Source organism: Carassius carassius, chromosome 18 (assembly GCF_963082965.1).
Source record: "Carassius carassius chromosome 18, fCarCar2.1, whole genome shotgun sequence".
Taxonomy (NCBI): domain Eukaryota; kingdom Metazoa; phylum Chordata; class Actinopteri; order Cypriniformes; family Cyprinidae; genus Carassius; species Carassius carassius.
In genome coordinates this window covers 31879711-31903804 of record NC_081772.1, presented here as the reverse complement: position 1 = coordinate 31903804, position 24094 = coordinate 31879711, and the positions used below count along the sequence as shown (strand labels likewise).

At 38.3% G+C, this 24094-nt stretch overlaps 1 protein-coding gene across 15 annotated transcripts in view; it reads left to right on the top strand.

Moving 5' to 3' along the window:
- LOC132092800 (receptor-type tyrosine-protein phosphatase kappa-like) overlaps nucleotides 1-24094 on the top strand; it is a 182710-nt gene that overhangs the window by 121624 nt on the left and 36992 nt on the right. For all 15 annotated transcript variants that reach the window (XM_059499203.1, XM_059499202.1, XM_059499201.1 and 12 more), the window contains 6 exons: nucleotides 10084-10383; nucleotides 13813-13922; nucleotides 14101-14302; nucleotides 15620-15725; nucleotides 19315-19588; nucleotides 19949-19985. In XM_059499203.1, the coding sequence (XP_059355186.1) occupies nucleotides 10084-10383; nucleotides 13813-13922; nucleotides 14101-14302; nucleotides 15620-15725; nucleotides 19315-19588; nucleotides 19949-19985 (1029 nt within the window). The remainder of the gene's footprint in view (nucleotides 1-10083; nucleotides 10384-13812; nucleotides 13923-14100; nucleotides 14303-15619; nucleotides 15726-19314; nucleotides 19589-19948; nucleotides 19986-24094) is intronic.

The following is a 24094-nucleotide window of genomic DNA, read 5'->3' as shown; positions in this document are numbered from 1 at the left end:
GCTCAATTCTGAAGAATGCAATGATCTTTGTTTATTGATCTGCTGAGTGTTGCCAAGCAACATGAATTATGAACAATAAGCAATGTTATTTGGAGTCAGAGTTTTTATTCCAGATCATTATTGTTATGATAATGACAGTGCTTTTTAATATCATTGAGATAAAATTGTTATTATTATTATTACTATTATTATTATTATATGAAGCAGCATAACTGTTTCCAACATTGATAATAAATCAACATATTAGAATGATTTCTGAAGGATCATGTGACTAGAGTAATAATGCTGAAAATTCAGTTGTGCATCACAGGAATAAATAGTTTATAAAAGTACATTGAAATAGTAACACGTTATTTTAAATTGTAATAATATTTCACAAGATTAAATGTTTTACTATATTTTTAACAAATAAACATAGCCTTGGTGAGCGGAAGAGACTTAAAACATACAAAAAATCACACTGATCCCAAACTTTTGAGCAACCGTGTATCTATATATAGTTTTGATTACATTTTATTCAGTTGTAGTTATTTTAGTGCAACAAGTAAAACTAAAAGAAAATTAGAAATGTTGCCAAATCTAAATCCATAGCTAAAAAATTCCAACATACAGTAAACATATTTCAAATTGTTATTATTTTTTTTATTTATTTATTTGTTATTTTTTTGTAAACTTTTATAACCCTAATTACCACACAGAATTATTTTGTTAACATTGCTATCTTTTATGAAATTATTTTTGTGGGTGCAGTCATGTTTGCTAATTTTTATTTTTGTGAAAGCTGTTCTAATCACAATAACAAAAATATTTATGAAGCACACTTTCAAACCAAACAGCATTCTGTCGGCCAACACATAAGCAGAAAACACTGTATCATGTGGCTTAATGCTGTCATTTCCATTACTAAAGAAATTAGTTTTATTTGAAAAGCTTTTAACGTTTTTAATATCACTGTTAGTGAACTTACGATTGATACTTACTCAGATCATATTTACTCTTCTCACCTAGTCTTACTATTCACAGCCTAGCCCTACTGCAGTGAAGTTAATATGGACAAAAAACACTTTCTCTTTCTTCAGAAAATGTGTCTTCAGGTTTTCCTTTTGGACACACTTCAGCTTAAAGCAGCGCAGAAGAGACGTCTTATGGGATGCACCACTCCATGTTGTGAATCTTTTTCCTCCCATTCAGACTAATTCAAAAAGAGCCGATATGTTTTCACCTGCATGAAGTGGCAGAACAACAGCAAATCGATTAGTCTATTCATCAGGTAGCTGTGCCATGGAGAAGTCATTGTGAATGAGATTACCATTGATCTGTGCTGCTGGACTGAGGCTGGAGACGGACCCGCGTTACATCCACAGCGTCTGTGTACATTTGTGTGTGTGTGTGTGTGTGTGTGTCTACGGACAACGATTCATTGTGAAATGCCACAAAGCACAGCCTCATGGGAAACAATAACTCTTGCTAATGAAATCAATGGCTTTGCTGTCTTGAAATGTCACTCTGTGTTGGGCTTGTTGGTTGGATGTTTTTGTAGTGTGCACTAGGTAGAGAAGATCTCTGGTAAACATGCAGTGTGTTTGCTGGCTGAATTAAAGATGATAGGAAAGACAGACTGACCACTGCTGCATAAAACAAAGAAATAGACTTTCTATTGCATTGTCTTCATGACAAATATACAATATGACCAGTAAAACAGTAGTATTCAGCAGGACAGATAAATATATGATCTGATTTGCTGTGTTCCAGCTCACAGCTTTCATTTATGTGTTGCTTTCAGCACCATACTGTACACACAGACTTTTTTGGTCCTAGACAGGTGAAAATAAAATATTAGACATTTGTCACAAATATTGGAATTACTGAATCATTTCCAAGCATGACCTGAAATCTACACTCACCAAGCATCTAGTGTGAGGAAAAATCAGCTTTTTTGGGCACAGTGTATGAGTGTTTTCAGTGTTTCAGGACAGTGTTTTCCATTAGTCATGGTATTTATTATTTTAACAGTACTTGGGATGAATTATGGATTCACATGATTATCAAACAGCTCAGACTGATGTCAATCTGATGTTTTCCACCAAAATAAAAGCGCTATGGTTTAATGTTTAGAACAAAGAATAAAAGCAACCCATAATTACTATTGTGCTGTCATTATATAAATTAATATTAATAATAATCTTTTTTGTTCAGTAGTATTATAGTGACATTATTCAATTTGATTCCATTTTTATAAGTTGGTTAAATAATAATAATAATAGATAACTTTATAAATGATAATTAAAATTGTTACCATATTTTGTTCTGCTTTTTAATGAAATAATGCACATACAGTTTCATAGCCAATTTTCTCCATTCACCAGCCATTGACCGGTGTGAAAAATGTTTTAGGCTCTGTTTCCAAGTCTTCACTGAATAATTATAAACTTATTACTAATTTGAGGCAAGTGTAAGGCAAAGAAAAATGTCATTTTCTACCAAGACTTTATCTGTTAAACTACATATATCTCTTTTAACCCTAAAACACAGCACAATTCAATGCGTAATTCAAAATATCTGTGAAAAATCAACACACCGCTTGATGTTTTCGGATTCAGATCAGACTATTTTTTTGAGTGTGTGTAGGACAGACAGGAAGTGTGTGTTTTGAGACCCCATCCAAAGGACCGCTGCTTCCCGTGGAGTGAAGAAATCCCAGCTGACGTGGACAGTGTGAGGTGTGAGGTGTGGACGTGTCTGAGGGAAGTGTGCTCTGATTTGATCATGGAGTGGCTGATCAATAAAGCTTTATTACAGAGGAGTAATGCTTTAATCTAGCAACTTAATGCAGCTCTCCATTCGTATTGATCCCGGCTCAGAGAGACGGGAAGAGGGAGGCTGGTAATTGTTGGCAGGATAAATGTTATCTGTGTGTGCGAGAGTGTGTGTGGTTCTGGGTTTGATGGGCCGTGCCAAATCAGAGCAATTCGTTGCTGTTCACCACTACGTTTTATTGCATGCTTGACTTTTAAACTGATGGAGGATGTCAGGGATCTATCAGCCCTCAACACAATCGTACGATCACCACCGAGAGCTTTCTAAGAGTCGGGAGATGGTTTCTTCTCCTCAGTTTTAAAGGGTTTTAGCATGTGAATGTGCAGCAAACCACTGAATGGCTGTCTGTCTCGTCGTGTGTGTGTACACACCACGAGAAGAGAAACGTGGGTAATTTAGTGTTGGGTGTAATGCATTACTAAGTAGTAAATTACTGTAATTTAATTACTTTTCCCTTGAAAAAGTAAGGGATTACACTTTGATTGTAATTTAATTACAGTTAGTTACTTCTGATGTAATTAAATAGTATTAAATACTGTATAAACTATATAAAACAATAATGGATTTACCATCAAAATGTAGACATTACCACAAGATTCCTGAAGACTCTGGAGACACGTTTTGATTTGATCCATTATTTCTGAATAAGTGTGTTGGCTGTGAGGGAGCTGTAACGGGGAGAGAATGAGAGTGTTACTGTGGAAGGCTGTTATTAGATGTGTGAGGGGAGGATGGAGGGGTCAGCAGGCGTCTGACCTCCGGGCCGCTCCCAGCGCTCTGTCACAGTGGCAGTGAGGGGCCGGTCGGAAGGAAGGAAGTAGGGGAGGGCGATATATCGTTTAGACGATAATATCCACATTGTTGTCTGAACGATATGCAAAATTGGGATATCGAATATTTCATAATTTGTAAAATCTGACCTCCCAAACATGAAAAGAGCTGAAGGAAGTTAAAGAGAAAACAAATAACACACACTATAACCTTCTAAACAATTATATGTAGCGATTTTAGTAATGTAAGGGTTTGTTTGACTGTATTTTAAGTTTTTTTTGTACAAAATCACGATCGTTCCTCAATGAGTAAGCTGTTACTAATTAGCAATACAACTACGGAGTTATTACCTGTGTGTTATGACGTTTCTTAGTTGAAGCAACAATCCAAAAATGTAAAGAGTAAAGCGGATGTACGATTAATAAAATGGCTGCTAGAAAAGGCAAATATGCGTTGTTTGCGGAAAACTGAAGTCTGAAGTTAAAAAGTTTTTCTTAAATGTCTGTGGCATCCTCAAGTGGTGAGCTTCGTGATTGCATCATTAGAAAATCGATGAGTCCAAAATATGTAATACATTTTCCCAAGAGATCCACCGGAATAGCCTCCGAACACCAACAGGGCTTCTTTTAACTTCTAGAATTTTTTAATTTTTTTTACATTTTTATTAATACGGTGAACTGCCCATAATGCCTCAGTGCCCCTGACGTCACTGTTCTTGTATTAAAATAAATATTTAGTACAGTAACTTGGTTTATGTTTAAATCATTAATGTCTCATATCTTTATGTACTAGTAATTCTATACAATAATAGGTCAAATGCAGCAAGTCAAAGGACCAACTGGACCTTCTTTGCCAATTTGCACACATTTATTTGAAGGATTGCAAAATTATCGTCTGAATATCAATATCGAGATATTGAAAAAAATTATTGAGATATACATTTTTGTCAATATCGTCCACCCCTAGAAGGAAGCTGTTTTGTCATCCTGCAGAGCTCCAAATTAAAACCTCAGGGAGATTCTGTCTGGCTGCCTGTCTCTTTCTCACATCCAGATGCCAAAAGCCTGGCATAAAACAAGATCAAATCAATTACCCAACTTTTTAGTGTGTGTGTAAGAGAAGCTGTTGGACTGTAAAATCCTCAGAGATAAATCGCTTTTCTAAATTCACCATCACAGCTTAGTAACAAACCAGACATCTTCAACGATAAATTTCAAGACCATTACTATCAGAAATCCCTTTTAATTGACCTCTAGACAGCAGTTACTTGACCACAGCTGTGATTTGTCAAGAGTGGGTTCTCTGTCTCTGTTTGTGATGTTGCGAGTCAGCTCTTTCACTGATGAACTTCTTGATATTGGTATATATTACTGGTAACACATTAACTAATGGTTTCTGAGCCTTCATATTACTAGCATATTGGCATATATACTGTAAGCACTTATGTAGTCTTTGTTTTAATGGAGAAGACAAACATGAATGTGTAGACTGAAGAAAGACTGAATGAATAAAGGACAACAGATCAGATGCTATTAAAATTCAATCACTCCCCTCTCTAAAAACATCCACTGTACTATATTCTTCCATTCCTTTGCACAAACAGAGTTTTTTTTTTTTGTTTGTTTAGTTTAGTTGTTCATATGGTCTGATTAGGGCTGTGAATCTTTGGCAAGGCAGCAATTCGATTCGATTACGATTCATAGGTTTTCGATTCGATTCAAGAACAATTTTTGCACATTTAGAACGATTCAATTCGATTCGATTCACAATTAAATTCGATTCGATTTGATTATAACGATTCGATTCTGCATTCTTCAAGTGCATTCACAGGATTATTTAAATGCTTCTACTAAATTCTTTAAATGCTTAGTCAGGGACAAATTACAGTAGCATTTATGGTTAGAGAACCATAGGTTAGAAAAAAAAAAAAACTTTTGTCCATTGTTAAATGATAGTTTAATGATGCGACATGGCATACGTAAAAATGTATGTAAACCAAGTTTTTAAAAAAGAGCTTAAAGAGTATTATGTATAAGCTAATATTTTGTCACACCAGGGGCGTAGCCATAATTTCAGAAGTGACAGAAATGTCAAATACAATCATTTTATTTATGTAGCCTATATAATAATATTTTTTTTTTTTTTTTTTTTTACAAGGAATTATCTTCTTTTTTAATTACTTTTAATTAGCTGTAATAAATCAAATACACTGCTGGACAATAATCAATCATTTGTAATCAATATTTTTTTCCTAATGGCAATTTTATGATTGTTTTATATACTAGGCTACATTTAATTAGCAATTATTTAAATCTTCTGCACAGTATAAGGTAGAACATATACTTTATAGTTTCTGTACTGTAATAAATGTCAATTAGCACTGCATCATTCATACATATTTGTGGTTTTTTTTTAGTTTCATCAGTTTATTCTGCTTTTATTCAGTTTAGCTGCAGATATAGCCTGGCACGTCTATGAGAGCGAGATCGCTTCTCTTTCAGTGTGAAAACGTCTTCATCTCTATTTAACTTTTCCTCTCCATCAGCGAATGATTCTGAGAGAAAACGTTTGCTAATGAAACAAACGCTACTTTCATGCATCTGATTATCAGATAAATCTCGCGCTCTTATTTCAAGGTCGTGGTTAATGCTGTGGTTAATTTTAAAAGTTTCCTTCATATATTCGGTTCATCCGCATTGTTTAAAGACATTTATCATTCAATGGATCTGTGCGTATGATTTAGACCATAGACTGTATAAAAACATGGACGTAGTGTCCGTGACGTCACCCATAGACTCCTGAAGTGTGTTTTTGAAGCCTAAAGTGTGTGGAGCGGGCCGTCGCCATCTTGGCAGCGCGTCACAGCGAGACTCTCCCGGACAATCAAAAATGGGCAAAAAGGCGGGAGCTAGTTGCTGTAGCCACACCCACCTAGCACGACGGCAGTGTCAGCAGCGGCAATCCACCTGTCACTCAAGTGGCCACGCCCTTAATTATGCAGAACTTTAAGTCTTAATATAATTTAAACGGATGAGTTATAAAAAAATTCACCCCCCTCACAGTTGTCATGAAGGGCAAAATTAGCTATTTAGACCAAAATAATTTTTTGAACCAGGCTGTAAACATGTTTTTTTCCTGCTGTAAAGTTGGGCATTTTAACATGGGGAGTCTATGGAACTGACTCCCTTTTGCAGCCAGCCTCAAGCGGCCAGTCGATGAATTGCAGTTTTAGTCACTTCCTTATTGGCTTCACGAGAGAGAGCGGGAGGTTGCCGCTCGATTTAGACACTTACATTTCTGCTCCGTCCATGCAATAAACCCAGCTGTCGACGGCTCCGGTAACTCCGTCGGTAAGATGCAGAGAGCCATTGACAAACTACAGAAAAGTAAAACTACTTCACGTTAGCATTACTGGCCACGAGTCCTATAGATCACACGTCAGCTGCGTCAGAGACGAACGGAGCGCGAGCGCAATCCTGTGACAGTCTCAGGCGGTAAAGAGTGGAGCGCGTGAAGGACAGATAAGAGGCATGATTCACGAACACTCTTCAAGGTCTCCATTAATTCGTGCGTGTAGTAATTTAATGTGTATACATTTTGAAAGCATTGAATCGCTATAGAAATCGCGATTCATTCGATTCTTAGCATTTTGAATCGATTACTGTCCAAGATCGGTGATTCACGATTCAAAAATCATGTTTCAAGATTGATGCATATGAATCGTCAGGGTTTGTAATCGATGCATCGAGAAAACGAGTGAATCGTTACACCCCTAGGTCTGATCCAATGCTTGCTGGAAGATTTCATTCATTCCTAGCCTTTCTGGACACCTAGTATCCTATTTCATGTAACATAACACCTTTCTTAGCGTAATGATAAGGATTTTAATGTCACAGACAGTTCACCAAGTTTGACCGACCAAATGGCAGATTACAGCAAGCTTTCTTTGATGGGCTGTTGTTGCCTTGAGTCAGATTATCAAATTAAAGGAAGCTGAAGCCTTGAACGCTCGTCATGGGACTCCTGTGTTTGTTTGGTTTTTAAATGTAGAAATGCATGAGTTCTTGCTACTGGACATTGACACAAAATCTGCCTAATGATGCAGGTCTTCCTCAAGCTGACAGCGCACCTGCTATAAGAACATTCTTTCTAATATCAGGCCAAAAGTTTTGTTTTCTTTACTTTTCTGAAGATTTGTTACAATCATGATCCAAAGAGAGAAAATGTAACCCAAAGGGATGATGGGAAACGCTTTGTTATTAATAAGCTTGGAGCAAACAGTCAATCACACAGTCAATCTCATTTTAATTAGACTGTGTGTGTGTGTGTGTGTGTGTGTTCACATGCCACCCGCTGATCTGGGTTTCTGCTTCTGTTTTCTCTTCTTACATCATGTTCTCTCACCTGCCACTGGCTTTCATTCGATGTCATACTTACATTGTTTTTCATGTTTACATGCCTTTCTAGAACATTCATGCCTGTGTTACATAAAAAAAAGGTTAAAGCCGTGTAATGTTTAATCCAAATTCCATAACTGATGCTGCTACCATTTCATTGTGACATTAATTACACACGAGCACAATATAGCTATATACAATATCAATTCTGAGGATCATTTATATCATCATTTTATGCATATTGTCTAAACCTAAAACCATGTAGTAAAACTATACTACTAAGACTTTCTGTAAATCTACTGTGAAAAGATACATTGCACTGAGGAGAAAAAAAAAACCTATGATTGTAATCAATGAAATCAGAAGTGAAATCATTCTCTAGCTTGAAGTGTTTGGATCCACATATTTGTATGGAGTATGTTTCTTACTTTGTATTTGTATTTATTTATATAGCACTTTTCACAAAAAGTTGCAAAAGCCAACTTCTCAGATCAGTTTTCTGTTATCTGAATAATAGCAGATCTGGTTTAATGTTTAAGACATTTGAATCAAACTGCATGAAAATACATATTTACTGTGAAAAGTTTCTGTGTGCTTTTGCATTGATGTGTGTATATCTATTGAGTTTTCTAACATATGGTCTCTGACCCCACACACCTCAGCTTAGTCCTGACTGACTCTCAGGTCAAAGGTTATTTAAGGCTGGGAATAGAGCCGGTTTGACTTTATTGAGAGGTTTGCTGATTTATGGCTGCACACGAAGGTTACAGTTTAGTTAGAGTTAAGGTTAAGTCAAAGATGAATGTAATGGTCAAAGTGTACTGGACATTGAGTCATAACCAACCATCTACATCTGCATCTCATGACCAACCATCAACACAGAAGAACATTTCATCCCAGAGAGAAGACGGCCGCATGCATTCTCTGCTGCATGTGTGTTGCTTGCTTTTGCATGATGCAGTGTGTGTGTCTGTGCAGTATTGACACTGATGAACTGTGTGCCACAGGTGAGTTACTCTGTTACAGTAATTACAAGACATCTTGGAGTACTGCACTGATGCATTATGGGGAGGCGTTGTAAGAAGCCTCTCTCTCACTGATGTATAGGCTAGTTTAGAGATGCGTCAAATGTCTTTATCTGTGTGTGTGTGTGTGTGTGTGTGTGTATGAAGGAGCCTTTATCTGGTCCACAGGTGCCTCATTTGCTTTCACAGGACTTCCCGTCTCTCTCTCTCTCGCGCCGCTCGTACCAGTTCCCTCTTGCTTTTCACTTCAACCTTCTTTAATCTAAACATCAGAAAAAGAAATTTAAAACCAAACACTGTGATTTTCAACATTTAGTCTTGTTTTTTCATCAGTGTGGCTGTTCAAGCTGAGATTAAAACTAAACAAGGCATCTCTATGAATCCTGTTGTTAAAAACTTGTTTTTTTTTCAGAATTTTTAAGTTGCTATGAAACTGAGATAGTCAGATCTTCTCTGTTTTGTTACATGCATCTAAGTAAAAAAGATTATCAGAAATATTTGGGTTCATGCATGGGTTGTCGGAATATGAGATTGCAGTGGATGGTAAGAAATGTTCAGCGTTTAAGAGAAAACCTGCAAACATCATGTTTCACAGGAAGATCTAGACATGGTTATGAGTTCAAAAATGAAAGGTGAAAAAATGTAACGTTCACAAACCGTTGGCTCGTTTATGAGATGCAATTAGATCGTTTTAATGGTTTGGGTGGCAATAAAACTTAGTGACCTGTAAGAAACCTGCATAAAATATCATGGATTGATTATCACTCAGATCTCTCAGATGCAGAAACAATCATAAAAGCCATAACAATAAATGTGGAGTGAGATGAGCTGATATTGCAAGCAATTGTGGAACAGATGTAAATAAATGAATGTCTGTATCATTTCATCACGCTTTTATTTTGCCTCCAGGAGGGGGACAACTTCTGAGTCCCATTTTAACAATGAGCTGTGTTTGTGAATCACTAAAGTACATTTAGTTTTCTTCCTGATATGTGAACATGTTTCAGCGTATGAGTCCTGCTGAGTGTGAATAGTGTCTGCTAGTGTAACCCGTCTCTCGTCTTCTCTCTCAGAACCCATGCGGACCCCCAAGAGTCTGAAGATCGCAGAGACGCAGGCGCGCTTCATTGCCGTGGACTGGGAGTCGCTGGGCTACAACATCACCCGCTGCCACACCTTCAACGTCACCATCTGCTACCACTACCACAAAACCAACCAGAGCAAAGCTGACTGCCTGGAGATGGACCCCAAAGCCCCCCGACACGTGGTGGGCAACCTGCCGCCCAACACCAATGTCAGCCTGAAGATGATCCTCACCAACCCTGAGGGACGCAAAGAGAGTGACGAGACCATCATCCAGACAGAGGAGGATGGTAGGAGAACCACTTCCCAACCCTACTGTCCACAACAGCATAAGTCTTTCAAATAACTGTTCAAATGTAAACTACTACAATTTAGAATTCACACATTTTCTAGAACAAAAAGGAATACAACAGCGTCAGCTCTCATTTTATTTATTATTCAGGGGAAACTGGTTATCTTTGGCTTTTTCTGTGGCATTGAATTCTTATGGCATTTAATTCCTATTTAAAACCAAAGTTGAAGCAGTGTCACAAAATATGAGATAGATGTGTTCAGTTCAGTGTCTGGCTAGAAAGCACAGGTCTGTGTCATCAGGTCCTGATCGTTTGTCTGCATTATTCTTGAAAATGAGCTCTCTATGTCCAGTAATCGCGCTGTTGTGCATGAGATCGCATTGCAGTGGAGAATTCAAATGTTTTGGACGCATCGTTTCACCTCTGTCATCTGGTGAACACTTGTTGATGTCATTCAGAGACGTGGGTTGAAAGACACTACAGGTGAGTAGGGTAAACCTTTTGACTAATGAATCCAGTAGTCTCTTGAGACTCTTGTAAACTGCATTTCAAAACTCACACCTGTAAATAAATGTGGTTGTCAATCCCAAACATTGACAGTGTGAATATAGCCTGAAAGAAGGCATGTTCTGGAAGCAAAATAGATCAAAGTTGACCAGTGCATGTTTTGCATCTAGTGTCTTGCCTTAAAATACGAATTATTTAGAATGATGCAGTACAGGTTCATTTGGTGTGTCAAGTGCTTGTGTGCTGTAATTGCTGGTCCAGGTGTGCTGACTTGCTCTTTTCCGTGTAGTGTTTTTATGCCACATCCCTCTGCGCAGCTGTGTAGAGCAGATGATCACTGATTCAACATTCACACGAGGAGTGTGACATGGCTCTGGACTCTGTTATGGCTGGTTGAGTTTCTCGGCACAGTGTCGGTCCATAGATGAGCGCTTAGGCACAAGCCAGTTTGGCAATAGAAATAAATCGAAATCTTTGTTCATATAGATCTCACATCTCAGAAACACACTGCTCTGCTGAAATGTTGTAAGATCAGGTGACTGACAATATGTCCAAATAATCAAGTGTGGCATTGGCCCATTTAAAATATTTGCATGATTATGCTGACGGTTAAAGCCTCTCTCACACAGAAAAACAGATCAAGACGAGTCAGGAATGTATAAATATAACTTTTTTATTCAAAAGAGGAGATGAGCGAGGCAAATAATTCAAATAAGGATAAAGGCAGGAATGTATTGAACAGTTGAACACAAGTGCACCTGACAGTCATAAGTGGGTTATGCTGTGAAGATGCTGCTGTGATTTCTTGACACATCTGGGACATGCACATCACTTGCACAACTTTTATTTTTTTGTCAGGCGTCTTGATGTGAATAGCAGTGCAGCACAATAAAAGCCACCGTCTGCAGCTCCATGGGCTGAATGCTAGCAGAGCCAGGTTTAGGTGTGCGCTGGTAACAGGAACACCGTTTGTTTTCATCTGCACATATGCAAATGACTTTTGAAGCTAACGTTTTCTTGTTTTGATGAGTTGACACTCCTACTAGTGTGCTATCATACCTGCCCCCTTCTTTTGTGTTGTAGAATTAATGTTGTGCCCACATTTAATATTACCTATGCAAAGAAATTCATACTGTATGTAGGCACAATTTATATTTGTCATCAAAGCTAATTTCACTCATGGAAGCAGAAACCTTTGCATCAGAGGTTTTAAGAAATCATGAGAATCATGATTTTCACTGGTACTGTTCTCAACTTTGTCCCCATATTTGTACTTTTTTTTTTCCTGATGCTGTTATGGATATAAATTGTCTTTATCTGCAGTACAGAGCCACTTGTAAGCAAAAAAGAGCCGCTTCTTTGCTGAAAATGTGCAAGTTTTGTTTCCTACAATAGATTATAGATCCTGTAAATTTCTGCCTCATCCAGCAATTCTTTTTTTGGTCACACTTTATTTTAGGGTCCAATTCTCACTATTAACTAACCATTAACTATGACTTTTGCCTCAATTAACTCCTTATTTGCTGCTTATTAATAGTTTATAAGGTAGTTGTTAAGTTTAGAGTATTGGGTAGGATTATGGATGTCATGCATTATATGTACTTTATAAGCACTAATAAACAGCCAATATGTTAATAATAGACATGCTAATAAGCAACTAGTTATTAGTGTGAATTGGACCCTATACTAAAGTGTTACCTTTTTTTGTCTTATAAAGTATCATGTTACTGTTTCAATGTAAGAAACCACTGTAAACGGTTCAATCTGTGATCTTGAACAATTCCAGACCTTTTTACAAACCCTTCTGACCAATTGTAACCCATTTGTGAATCACTAGCTAAAAAACAACAACAAAAGAAGCATGCTTGACATTATTGCTGAACAACCCAGTTACGTGCTCCAATGAAAGTATAAATTTATATAAAATTATTTATATTTAATACAAATGCATGAAAACCATTAAATTAAGACAAACAACTGAAAACAATGGAGGATCCTGTGCTTCAAAAGATATGTACCTTTGACGTCAAAAAGCGAGGCCAATGTGTCTTGACCAACTGTCAATATATGACAAGTTGGAGTGAGACCGTGTTGACGTCTGGGTAGTTTTCTGCAACACCAGTTTTACGTACCTTATTGATCGTTTCACACCAGTTTCAAAGAGAAATGTCCACTGAGTGGCGCTAAATCACGGGTTCAATAGTGAACCCTGGCACGTTTTTATTAAGTTTATCTAGGTACGTATTGCTGTGTTTTTATTACGTTGCTTCTGGTACATATTGCGGTGGTTCAGAATTCAAATATCCGGGGACTGTTGCTAAAATTTAATGCTCTATCGTGTTGGAAATATGTCCTACACCAAACCCAACCCTAAATATAACCGATAGTGTTAACAAATGCAAAACTGGTATAAAAGCACATTAATGCAACTGTGGAGTTTTACTGCCTCTAGTGTTCATTTCTTTTGGAATCTGCAGTGATATACATTTATTGGTACATATTGTGCATCTCGCGAAAAAGTGCCCCCAGGTACGTATTTGCCATGAGACCAGGTTGTTGCTGAAATATCATCAGGGTTTGTTTACAGTAATGTTCATCGTCAGATAAAAGCATGTTTTTCAGTAATGTCTTATTGGAGCACAGCTCATGCGCCAGTGAAAAGGGTCTAGTGACACGTCCATTGCTACATATCAGCCTCATCTTGCCCATCAGTCCCTCTGCTCATATACTGGTATCAGCACTGGTCATCATAAACACATATCTGTTTCTAGCTTAAAATCCAATGCTTTTCAATAAGACACTCAAGCATCGAATGTTATCCTCTTGCTGAAGCCAGTTCTGCTTGCTTTTAGTGCTGGTTGAGTGTTCATTTCTCTCATCGTGTGTTTGTGTGTGTGTGTGTGTGTGTTTGTGCTGTAGTGCCCAGTCCAGTTCCCAAGGAGTTTGTGAGTGCGACTCCATCAGAGGATAAAATCTCACTGCAGTGGAAAGAGCCTCTGGAGCCCAACGGCATTATAACCCTGTATGAGGTAATGCTGCCAGTGTCTTATTCCAATCCTACTGTGTTTTATGTGTTTGTGTGCAAACCTGAAGGCTTATGTATCAAAAGCACACACTCTCTTGCATCTTTGTATTTTATAATGAACTGTCCCTATATATATAATAGATTTGTTTCAGCAGTGCTGTCTTCTTTTCTGCTGTCTCTAGATCAGCTACAGTAGCGTGCATTCGTTCGACCCGTCAGTGCCGTTGCTGCAGCCGCCTGTTCTGGTGTCTTTACCGTGGAACACGTCACGTCACAACTTCACACAGCTGCATTCTGGAACCACCTACCAGTTCCTGATCCGGGCCAGTACCAGCAAGGGATATGGACCCCCAACCACACTCAACGTCACCACCAACATCTCAGGTGTGCATGATCAAATCTGATCCCATTAGTGCTGTGTCAAGATCTCATATATCGCTAACACTTTATTTAACTAGTTGCTTAGTAGCATGCATATTATTAGCATATTGGCTCTTTACTAGTTCTTATAAAGCACATATTAACGCCTTATTCTGCATGAGAATGTTTTAGATCCCTTAATCTGTCCCCATACCTACATTTAACAACTACCTTACTAACCATTAAGAAGCAGCAAATTAGGAGTTTGTTCAAGGAAAACTCTTAGTTAGTTGTGAAAATGTGTACCCATATATCTATAGTCGCATACATTATGCTAGCTGAATTTCATTTACTACGACTTGAGTATCTGTTGTTATTGGAAAAGGTGACAGAAAATCATGAAAAATGATGATTTACTGCTCAAGAAACATTTCTGATTATTATCAATGTTGAATAATATTTCTCAATATTTTTGTGGAAACCAAGATACAGTTTAAAAACAAGGTACAAGGTTTTTTTTGTTAGTATGTTTTAATTTGCACCTGGTTTTGAAACGATCTTAAATTATAGGCTGCATTCAGCACAATGAGCTGAAATGGATGTCAAAGCATCCTTCTTTGTTTTGCTAATGAGCGACATGGAGCGTAACCTCATCGCCTGGGCCTCGGGCTTTTCACTCTACTGCTCTGAGATGTAATACATACATGATCAGGGGAAATACCATTTTATAGCTTTTCAGAAATCCATCACTATAGATTTGTTGAGAGTGAGAGAAGTGTAGGTGTAGAAAACAAATCATACATGGCAGAGGAAAGCAAAAAAAAGAAGAGGAAGACAAATCGACGCAAGTATTGCTTCTACACAGAAGCATAGAAGGGATAGGGTCTGTGTTTAGAGTAAAAAAAAAGTAAAAACACGTCAGGGTTAACTAGACCTACAACTAAATAATGACAAAAGCACATGCCAAAATGCCTAAAACTAAAATGAAAAGTGAAATGTAAAAAAGCTAATTTCAAATATTAATAAATACTATAATAGTATATAAATAATACTAATATAACATAAGTTGTCACTCATTTCCTAGCAGCTGCTAAACATGTCCTAAACACTGCGGTTACTGCATTTGCTTATTTCAGTGTGTCGATGCTTTGTTATGAGCATTTTATGATTCTCATTGTTTTTGTGCTGACTTGTTTTGCAGAAGGCTAGCAGACTTTAGCTCAGCTACTTTACAGTAGATTGTGAATACTCAACAAAGTACACTTTCAGGGAAGCTTCCTCCACACATGATTTCATTGAGGGAAAAATGGTGACCCTTTCAGTCTTTCTCTGTCTGTGTAGCACCTACTCTAGAGGAGTACGATGGGTCAGAGGCATCCCTGAACGAGACAGCCACTACCATCACCGTCCTGCTGAAACCTGCCCAGGCTAAAGGAGCTCCTATCAGGTGTGTGTTTGTGCCTCCTCGGTCACCTCATATCCTCCATCTCTGCTCCAGATGTTATTAGACTTCCTGTTGGTGCTGCTGCTGCTGCCCATATTCACTTCCTGTGATTCTCTGCTCATAAACCCCACTCTCTATCTCTCCTCTTCCGTCTCTGTCTTATTCATCTGTTCAATAATCCTTTCGACGCTTGCACAAAGATCCCTATTTGATCTGAGCCATGCCTGACTCTTCCTCTTCCTCCTCCTCCTCCTCCTCCTCTCTCTGCTCTCTGTTTGACTGGTTTGAGGCTCTGTGTCACAGCTGGGCTTTAAAACAGTCTTTCAGTAATTTAACTGTCATTGTGTCAGACTCATTCCTGCAGCCACACACAGGAGAGACTTATTTAGTTATTGTTTAAATTCAGAGAGGTAAGGACAATGCAGAAAAACAGCATTGGGAAAGTGAAGGAAACAGGGATGTGACGCACATGAGCTCATTAGTGCACAGCGTTTTCCCACAGATATACTAATCAGAATGATTTCTACTGTCTTTTCAAGATGTTTTCATGGAAAATTGAGGCCTGTCATTTAAATGTGTTAATTTGGTTTGATTAATTGATAAAATGATTAAGGCATTTAATGCATCCGCCCCGTCCAGACCGGTCCTTCATCTGACATTGATTATGAACAAGATGCAGAACAACAGCTGACTACACGATGAAGCCTAATAGAATGCAGTTATATTAGCCTAAAATTCAAGATATAAGGGCGAAAAAATGACCTTTTAATTGTTTTTGTCCTATATTTATATCATATGATATAGTTTAGATATACCAGACAACCATTGCTGTTTTGCCTTTTTTTATTAGATGCCTGAATCTGTATCAAGCAGTGGTGTCAAAAGTATTGACATTCATTACTTAAGTAGAAGTATAGATACTAGGGTTTAAAAAGACTTTTGTAGAAGTTGAAGTATCAACTCAAGCTTTTTACTCAAGTAAAAGTGTAAAAGTACTGGTTTAAAAAACTACTTAAAGTATAAAAGTAAAAGTAATGTAAGGGAAAAAAATGCCATTTAGAACAAAAGCTTAGGCCGCGCCTCAGGGGCCTATTGTGCACTACCCACCTCCTCAAAAAAACATTATTCTAAAAGCCATAGGCCATAATGACTATAATGTTATATTAAAATGTTCATTTTGAAAAATTTGGGATGCACTAGGCTACCTGTTTCAGCCGCATATATGCCCATTGAAAATGAACGTACTTTAGTACAATGCAAATACATTAAAGAACTAGAGATATGATGACTAGTTGCCTAGGGTGACCATATGAGCCATTTTCCCAGGACGCGTCCTTGCCAGAATTTCTATATTGCCTAAAACATCCAAAGTAGTTTGACCAATACCATGCAGGTATGTTACATAATCAACCAATCGTGGCGTGTGATAAGGTGAGATCTACAGAGAACGATCAGAGTAATGCAAATACACGTACATGTTAGGTGTTTGTTCGTTCATTCAACTTGAAGCGTCGCTGCGCACCAATCATTGTATGAAACTTATGAATGCCATACAATGATCGATCTGCAAAGCACAAACAGCCAAAATCTGGATATTTTAGGCAATATAAAAATCCTGGTAAGGACGTGTCCTGGGAAAATGGCTCATATGGTCACCCTATAGTTGCCTATAAGTATTGTTATGGTGCAAAAAGTCAAACTTCAGAGGCATGTCATCAATAACCTTTAATGGAATGTAAATGTACATCCAAGTTTAGCTGCAGGAATCTGCGAGGGCAATGGACAAGAACATTGGTGGAGGCTAAAAAACAATTAGCCTTGTATGGTTGTCTATATACAAGAAAGATTATAGTGCTGTCAAAATGAATGATTAATCCAAGTGATTAATCAAAAACTAAAAATGAAAAAATAACTCATAATCCTGATACCTTCTTGATTGATAGCTTCCTGTATTTGCTATGTCCAGTCTGTGTGTGTTGGGGGGGGGGGGGGGGGGGTTAACGAGTTACAAAGTTGGTATAGCCTACTTATCACAACATTGTCAATCGCGTCGTCAATCGCAAACGATAATTTATTAAAACGTCTCGCTACCGAACTACCTACAGTAGCTTAATTTGTGGAGGACGAAGAGAAAGCACCCATTTGGTAAATGAGCCAGTGAGAAATAATACGAACTTTACAGAAGATGAGAAACCGACTGCTCCCTCGTGACCTTTTGTAAACTGTATTTATGACAAAGAACTGCACAGATACGGATATTCTAACAATCTTTCGATAAACACATACCTTGTGTCCTCTGTGTTTGTTTCCGCTCGCGCTGCTCCGCCGCGGTCTGCGGATTGAAGAGCGCGCTGAAAGACGGAGAGGAGACCGGTCTGACGCCGGTTTCATATGAAACTTAAGGGGACTGACTCTGAGGCGATCACAAATTTGTATACAGTTTATGGAGCTAAATGCTACAGCCCCGCTAAAAAGCCTAGCGATGCCCGTGCTTCTTGTGTACATTTCGGAGAACCAGGACAAACATTTCAATCGATCGCTCAGGCATTTAAAAGGCACCGAAATCTGCTTCCTCTTATTCAGTAAGGTGCATACCGGTTCCATATCCAACCTTACTTTTAAGAAATATATTTTTTGATAAACGAACCCAAAACTGGCTATGTCCTGGCTGGAGTGTGACGTGATTTGTGTCATGTGCAGGTGCGATGGATCGCGTACAAACCAATAGGGTTTTGGAATGGTATCTGTTTATACTTCTCATCCAACCACAATCAAATTCACTCCATCCGGATGGCGCGATTTGTCTGGATTTTTTTTTTTTTTTTTTTTTGAATGATGACAAGCCGGAATGAAAACAAGCCGAAATTAAATAGCAGTAACGAAGCTATTTTTAAAATGTAAGGAGTAGAAAGTACAGATACTTGCGTGAAAATGTAAGGAGTAGAAGTAAAAAGTCGGCTAAAAAATAATTACTCAAGTAAAGTATAGATACCCCAAATTTCTACTTAAGTAATGTAACGAAGTATTTGTACTTCGTTACTTGACACCTCTGGTATCAAGGAGTTGTCAATTGTCTGAAAACAATTGTACAGCCCCATTGCAGTATAATTTGTAAAATGTAGTACATTCTATGGTGAATCAAAATATTTCTTTCCAAATCTACTTTTATGTCCATTCTGAGCTTTTCTCAGCTTTACACAATCTTTTGGGGTGTAATTCCTCAGCCCAAAGTGATGTGTATTAACTTGATTAACATCATCATCGGCACACTATCGTCTTTAGTGACCGGTGAGCACATACGTGTGTTTGTGTAGACGCTCCCATAGGAAGCGCATGGATGGGGGGGGTTTCGTCCTCCATACTCCAGTAAGAGCCGGAATGAATGATACACCTTTGACTAGAGCTTAGATGGATTAAGGGTGAATATCCCAGCTCACATTGCGAAGTATCATCCCAAATGTATTATTTTGTGTGAAGACAATGATGGCATTTTGATTTTGTGGGCGTGATTATGTTAGAGAGAGGTGAAAATGTAAATAGCGGCGCTGACTCGAGTCATGATTGTCTGTCATGTTCTGTCTGTCATCAACAGTGCCTATCAGATCGTCGTTAGGGAGATCACCCCACACCGTGCACGACGGGAGGCCAGCGGCGGGGAGTGTTACCGTGAGCCGGTGTCCTATCAGAACGCGGCCAGCGCTGGGCTGCCGTATTACTTCGCTGCCGAGCTTCCGCCCAGGAACCTGCCAGAACCGCTGCCGTTTACTGTGGGAGACAACAAGACGTACCACGGCTACTGGAACGCCCCCCTCGCGCCCCGCAAAAACTACAACATCTACTTTCAGGCGGTCAGCAGCGTGGAGAAGGTCAGCAGATGACAGATGAACAAACACTTAGTGACTAAGAGAGTGTGACAGGACTGACACAGAAACACACTGTCCTTGAGCTGCCGTTTGTGCTGCTTCAGGCCCTTTCACTGGAGCATTGTGCAATTCATGTGATGGTTTGACTGTTAAACAGATCACAAGGTCAATCACACCTCTGTCAAATAGCAACAAATAAATTAAAAAAAGAAAATATAGCCTTCCAGTGTTTTGACTGTCACAGCTCAGAGTCTTTCAAAATCACAACTCACATTGAAATGTTTTTTCATCTTTATGTGCTTCTGCTCTAATATTAATAGAGTTTTGAGAATTAACTGTAAATTGTTCTTGTTTTTGTTACAGGAAAGTAAAACGCAGTGTCTGAAACTAGCTTTTAAAGGTAAGCCCTTCGAGTTTACAGCATGCATCTCCTCACCCTGCACTTCTCCAGTCGCTCTCCTTCTAATCTCTCTCTTTCTCTGATGTTATGATGTAAGAGCAGGTTCAGTTCTACTGGGGATTGGTCATTAAATGGATTGCATGTATTTGTGTATATTAATCTGGCAGATTTTACAGTCTGGAATGTGTAGATAGTTTTGAAATTGAATTGATTGATTATGAATTAGATCATAGTTCAAGAATTGTATTGACATTTCAGCCATAGACATGCATACAGAGGAACTAAATGTTGTTTCAGCAGGTCTACAGTCGTGGCCAAAAGTTTTGAGAATTACATAAATATTAGTTTTCAAAAAGTTTGCTGCTAAACTGCTTTTAGATCTTTGTTTCAGTTGTTTCTGTGATGTACTGAAATATAATTACAAGCACTTCATACGTTTCAAAGGCTTTTATCGACAATTACATGACATTTATGCAAAGAGTCAGTATTTGCAGTGTTGGCCCTTCTTTTTCAGGACCTCTGCAATTCGACTGGGCATGCTCTCAATCAAATTCTGGGCCAAATCCTGACTGATAGCAACCCATTCTTTCATAATCACTTCTTGGAGTTTGTCAGAATTAGTGGGTTTTTGTTTGTCCACCCGCCTCTTGAGGATTGACCACAAGTTCTCAATGGGATTAAGATCTGGGGAGTTTCCAGGCCATGGACCCAAAATTTCAACATTCTGGTCCCCGAGCCACTTACTTATCACTTTTGCCTTATCCATCATGCTGGAAAATGCATTGTTCTTCACCAAACTGTTGTTGGATTGTTGGAAGAAGTTGCTGTTGGGGGGTGTTTTGGTACCATTCTTTATTCATGGCTGTGTTTTTGGACAGAATTGTGAGTGAGCCCACTCCCTTGGATGAGAAGCAACCCCACGCATGAATGGTGTCAGGATGCTTTACTGTTGGCATGACACAGGGCTGATGGTAGCGCTCACCTTTTCTTCTCTGGACAAGCCTTTTTCCAGATGCCCCAAACAATCGGAAAGGGGCTTCATCGGAGAATATGACTTTGCCCCAGTCCTCAGGAGTCCATTCACTATAATTTCTGCAGAAGATCAATCTGTCCCTGATGTTTTTTTGGAGAGAAGTGGCTTCTTTGCTGCCCTTCTTGACACCAGGCCATCTTCCAGAAGTCTTGTCCTCACTGTGCGTGCAGATGCGCTCACACCTGCCTGCTGCCATTCCTGAGCAAGCTCTGCACTGGTGGCACTCCTCTGCACTGAATCCTCTTTAGGAGACGATCCTGGCGCTTGCTGGACTTTCTTGGACGCCCTGAAGCCTTTGAATTGTTGATTTAGGTGCAATCTCAGTAGCCAGAATATCCTTGCCTGTGAAGCCATTTTTATGCAACGCAATGATGGCTGCACGCGTTTCTTTGCAGGTCACCATGGTTAACAATGGAAGAACAATGATTTCAAGCATCACCCTGCTTTTAACATGTCAAGTCTGCCATTCTATCCCAATCAGCCTGACATAATGATCTCCGGCCTTGTGCTCGTCAACATTCTCACCTGAGTTAACAAGACGATTACTGAAATGATCTCAGCAGGTCCTTTAATGACAGCAATGAAATGCAGTGGAAAGGTTTTTTTGGGATTAAGTTAATTTTCATGGCAAAGAAGGACTATGCAATTCATCTGATCACTCTTCATAACATTCTGGAGTATATGCAAATTGCTATTCTCAAAACTTAAGCAGCAACTTTCCAATATTTATGTAATTCTCAAAACTTTTGGCCACGACTGTATATCTTACAAAAGACTCGAATGACTGTAGAGCACAAGTATACTGCAAAAATTATAGTTATAAAAATATCAATTTGTGGTAATGTGCTGATACAGAAGTGGTAAAATTATAATAATTCTATTTTGAAATTGATGGTAGAGAGCTGGAAGTTGTAGTGCTCAGTCCTGCTAGAAACAGAGTGATAACCTTGAAGACAAAGCATTTTATTTTTTATTTTTTATTTTATTAGTTTATTTGACAGGGACCGTGCACAGGTCAAGCCCTGTACCAGAGTTAGCTGTAAAGCTAATTTACAGCTGTGGTCCCTGGGCAAGGAAGATAAAAAAAAAGGAGCAATACAGACAATGTAGACAATACTATCAAAACAAATAAAAACAAACAACATGTAACAAACAGTACTCGCATATAAACCAAAACACAGATATAGTTACACATTCCATGGATTAATGATCACATAATTGATTCGCCTTCAGCCAAGTTTTTAAGGATATTTTAAAACTGTGAAAGCTTTCACAATCTCTAATATAAGGTGGAATTAAGTTCCACCTTTCTACTACAGAAAAAGAAAAAGCTGATTGTCCAAATTTTGTCTTTCTAAACTGGGTATAATAGTCACCTCTTACAGAAGCCCTGGTGACCCTTACATTTTCTCTGCAAAATGACACACCTTGTTTGAGTGGGGGTGGTGCAAGATCATGGATCAATATATACATCAGGCACATGTCTGCAAAACAGAGAAAACTATCAAAGGTTAATAAATTGTATTTTTTATGATGGTGCAATGGTGATAGTTTCTTGGTTTTTTGTCGAGAACTTTCACAGCTTGTTTGTAAAGGGTACATAAAGGTTTTAGTGTGGTCCGACCCACCTGGGACCAGCTTGTCGAACAGTAAGATAATTGTGAAAAAATCATTGAATGCAAAAACAGTTTAGCTGCGGCTATTGGTAACTGGTGTCTTATATGTCTAAAATTAGCCAAATTAGCTCTGACACAATTGGAGATCTTTTATTTGTTTTTTAAAACTTAAATTAGAATCAATAATTATGCCCAAATACTTGAAATGATCAACAATATGCATCACCTCTCCCATAATACAGATATCCGGTTGATGTTGTGTAACATTCCTCTTAATAGAGAAATACATACCCACTGCTTACATTAAGAGTAAGACAATTGAGAGTTAACCAGTCTGATACTTTGGTCAACACTGCAGTAAGTTTTGCTGCAGCTTGTTCTCTAGTTTTCGCATGGGTGTAGATAACTGTATCATCAGCGTACAATTGGATGTGAACTTCTGGGCAAATCAGTGGTAGGTCATTAATATATAAACTAAATAAAATTGGTCCTAAAATGGATCCCTGAGGGACTCCAGTAGTGCAATTAGCAAAGGGGGAGCATCTATCATTAATCCTGGTGCACTGCTTTCTAGAATCTAAATAAGACTCCATCCATGTCAGAGCGCTGGGAGAGAAATTAATCTTTGACAGTCTAGATAACAGAACATTATAATTCACTGTATCAAACGCCTTCTTAAGATCGAGGAAAACAGCCCCAACAACCCCTCCATTGTCAAGGCTGGATTTTATTTGCTCAATAAGATAACAAGTAGCTGTTTCTGTGGCATGGTGTTTCCTGAATCCAAACTGCATAGGGTGCAGTGGAAAATGTCCTTGATTTAAATAGTCTAGCAACTGGTCACAGACTATCCTCTCCATTACTTTGGAAACAGCAGGGAGGAAACTAATAGGTCTATAATTGGTTAAATTAGTCACATCTCCAGCCTTAAAAATAGGGGTTATAACAGCTGATTTCCAAGCATTGGGAAAAAAAACTTTGTTTAATGGATAAATTTACCAGATGAGTAATTGGAGTACAAAGGATACTTTTATACTTCTTCAAAAATGCACAATCACAAGTAAAAACATCTTTAGCTTTAGAGTTCTTAAACTTACCTATGATTTTAAGTATGGAAGATTCTGGCACTTCAGAAATGCTAAACAGTGGAAGATTATCATTTGATGGTGAAATAACCTTCCCTCTTAGACCAAAGCCTTGTGCCAAATCTTGAACTGAATTTATTAAATAACTATTAAACATAGAAGATATTTGATCTTTATCTTTAATTAAAGTTCCATGCATTTGCAATTCAAACTCTTTATCTCTGTTTTTGGTCTTCTTTAAGGCTCTATTGATGTTTTCCCAAGTTTCCTTACTGCCTTTCATAACACAGCTAATAAACTAAAGGAATAATCCATATCCACAGTAACAGGAGGCTGAAGTGCTTGACATGAATCTGCCCGTGTGACGTGATGCTG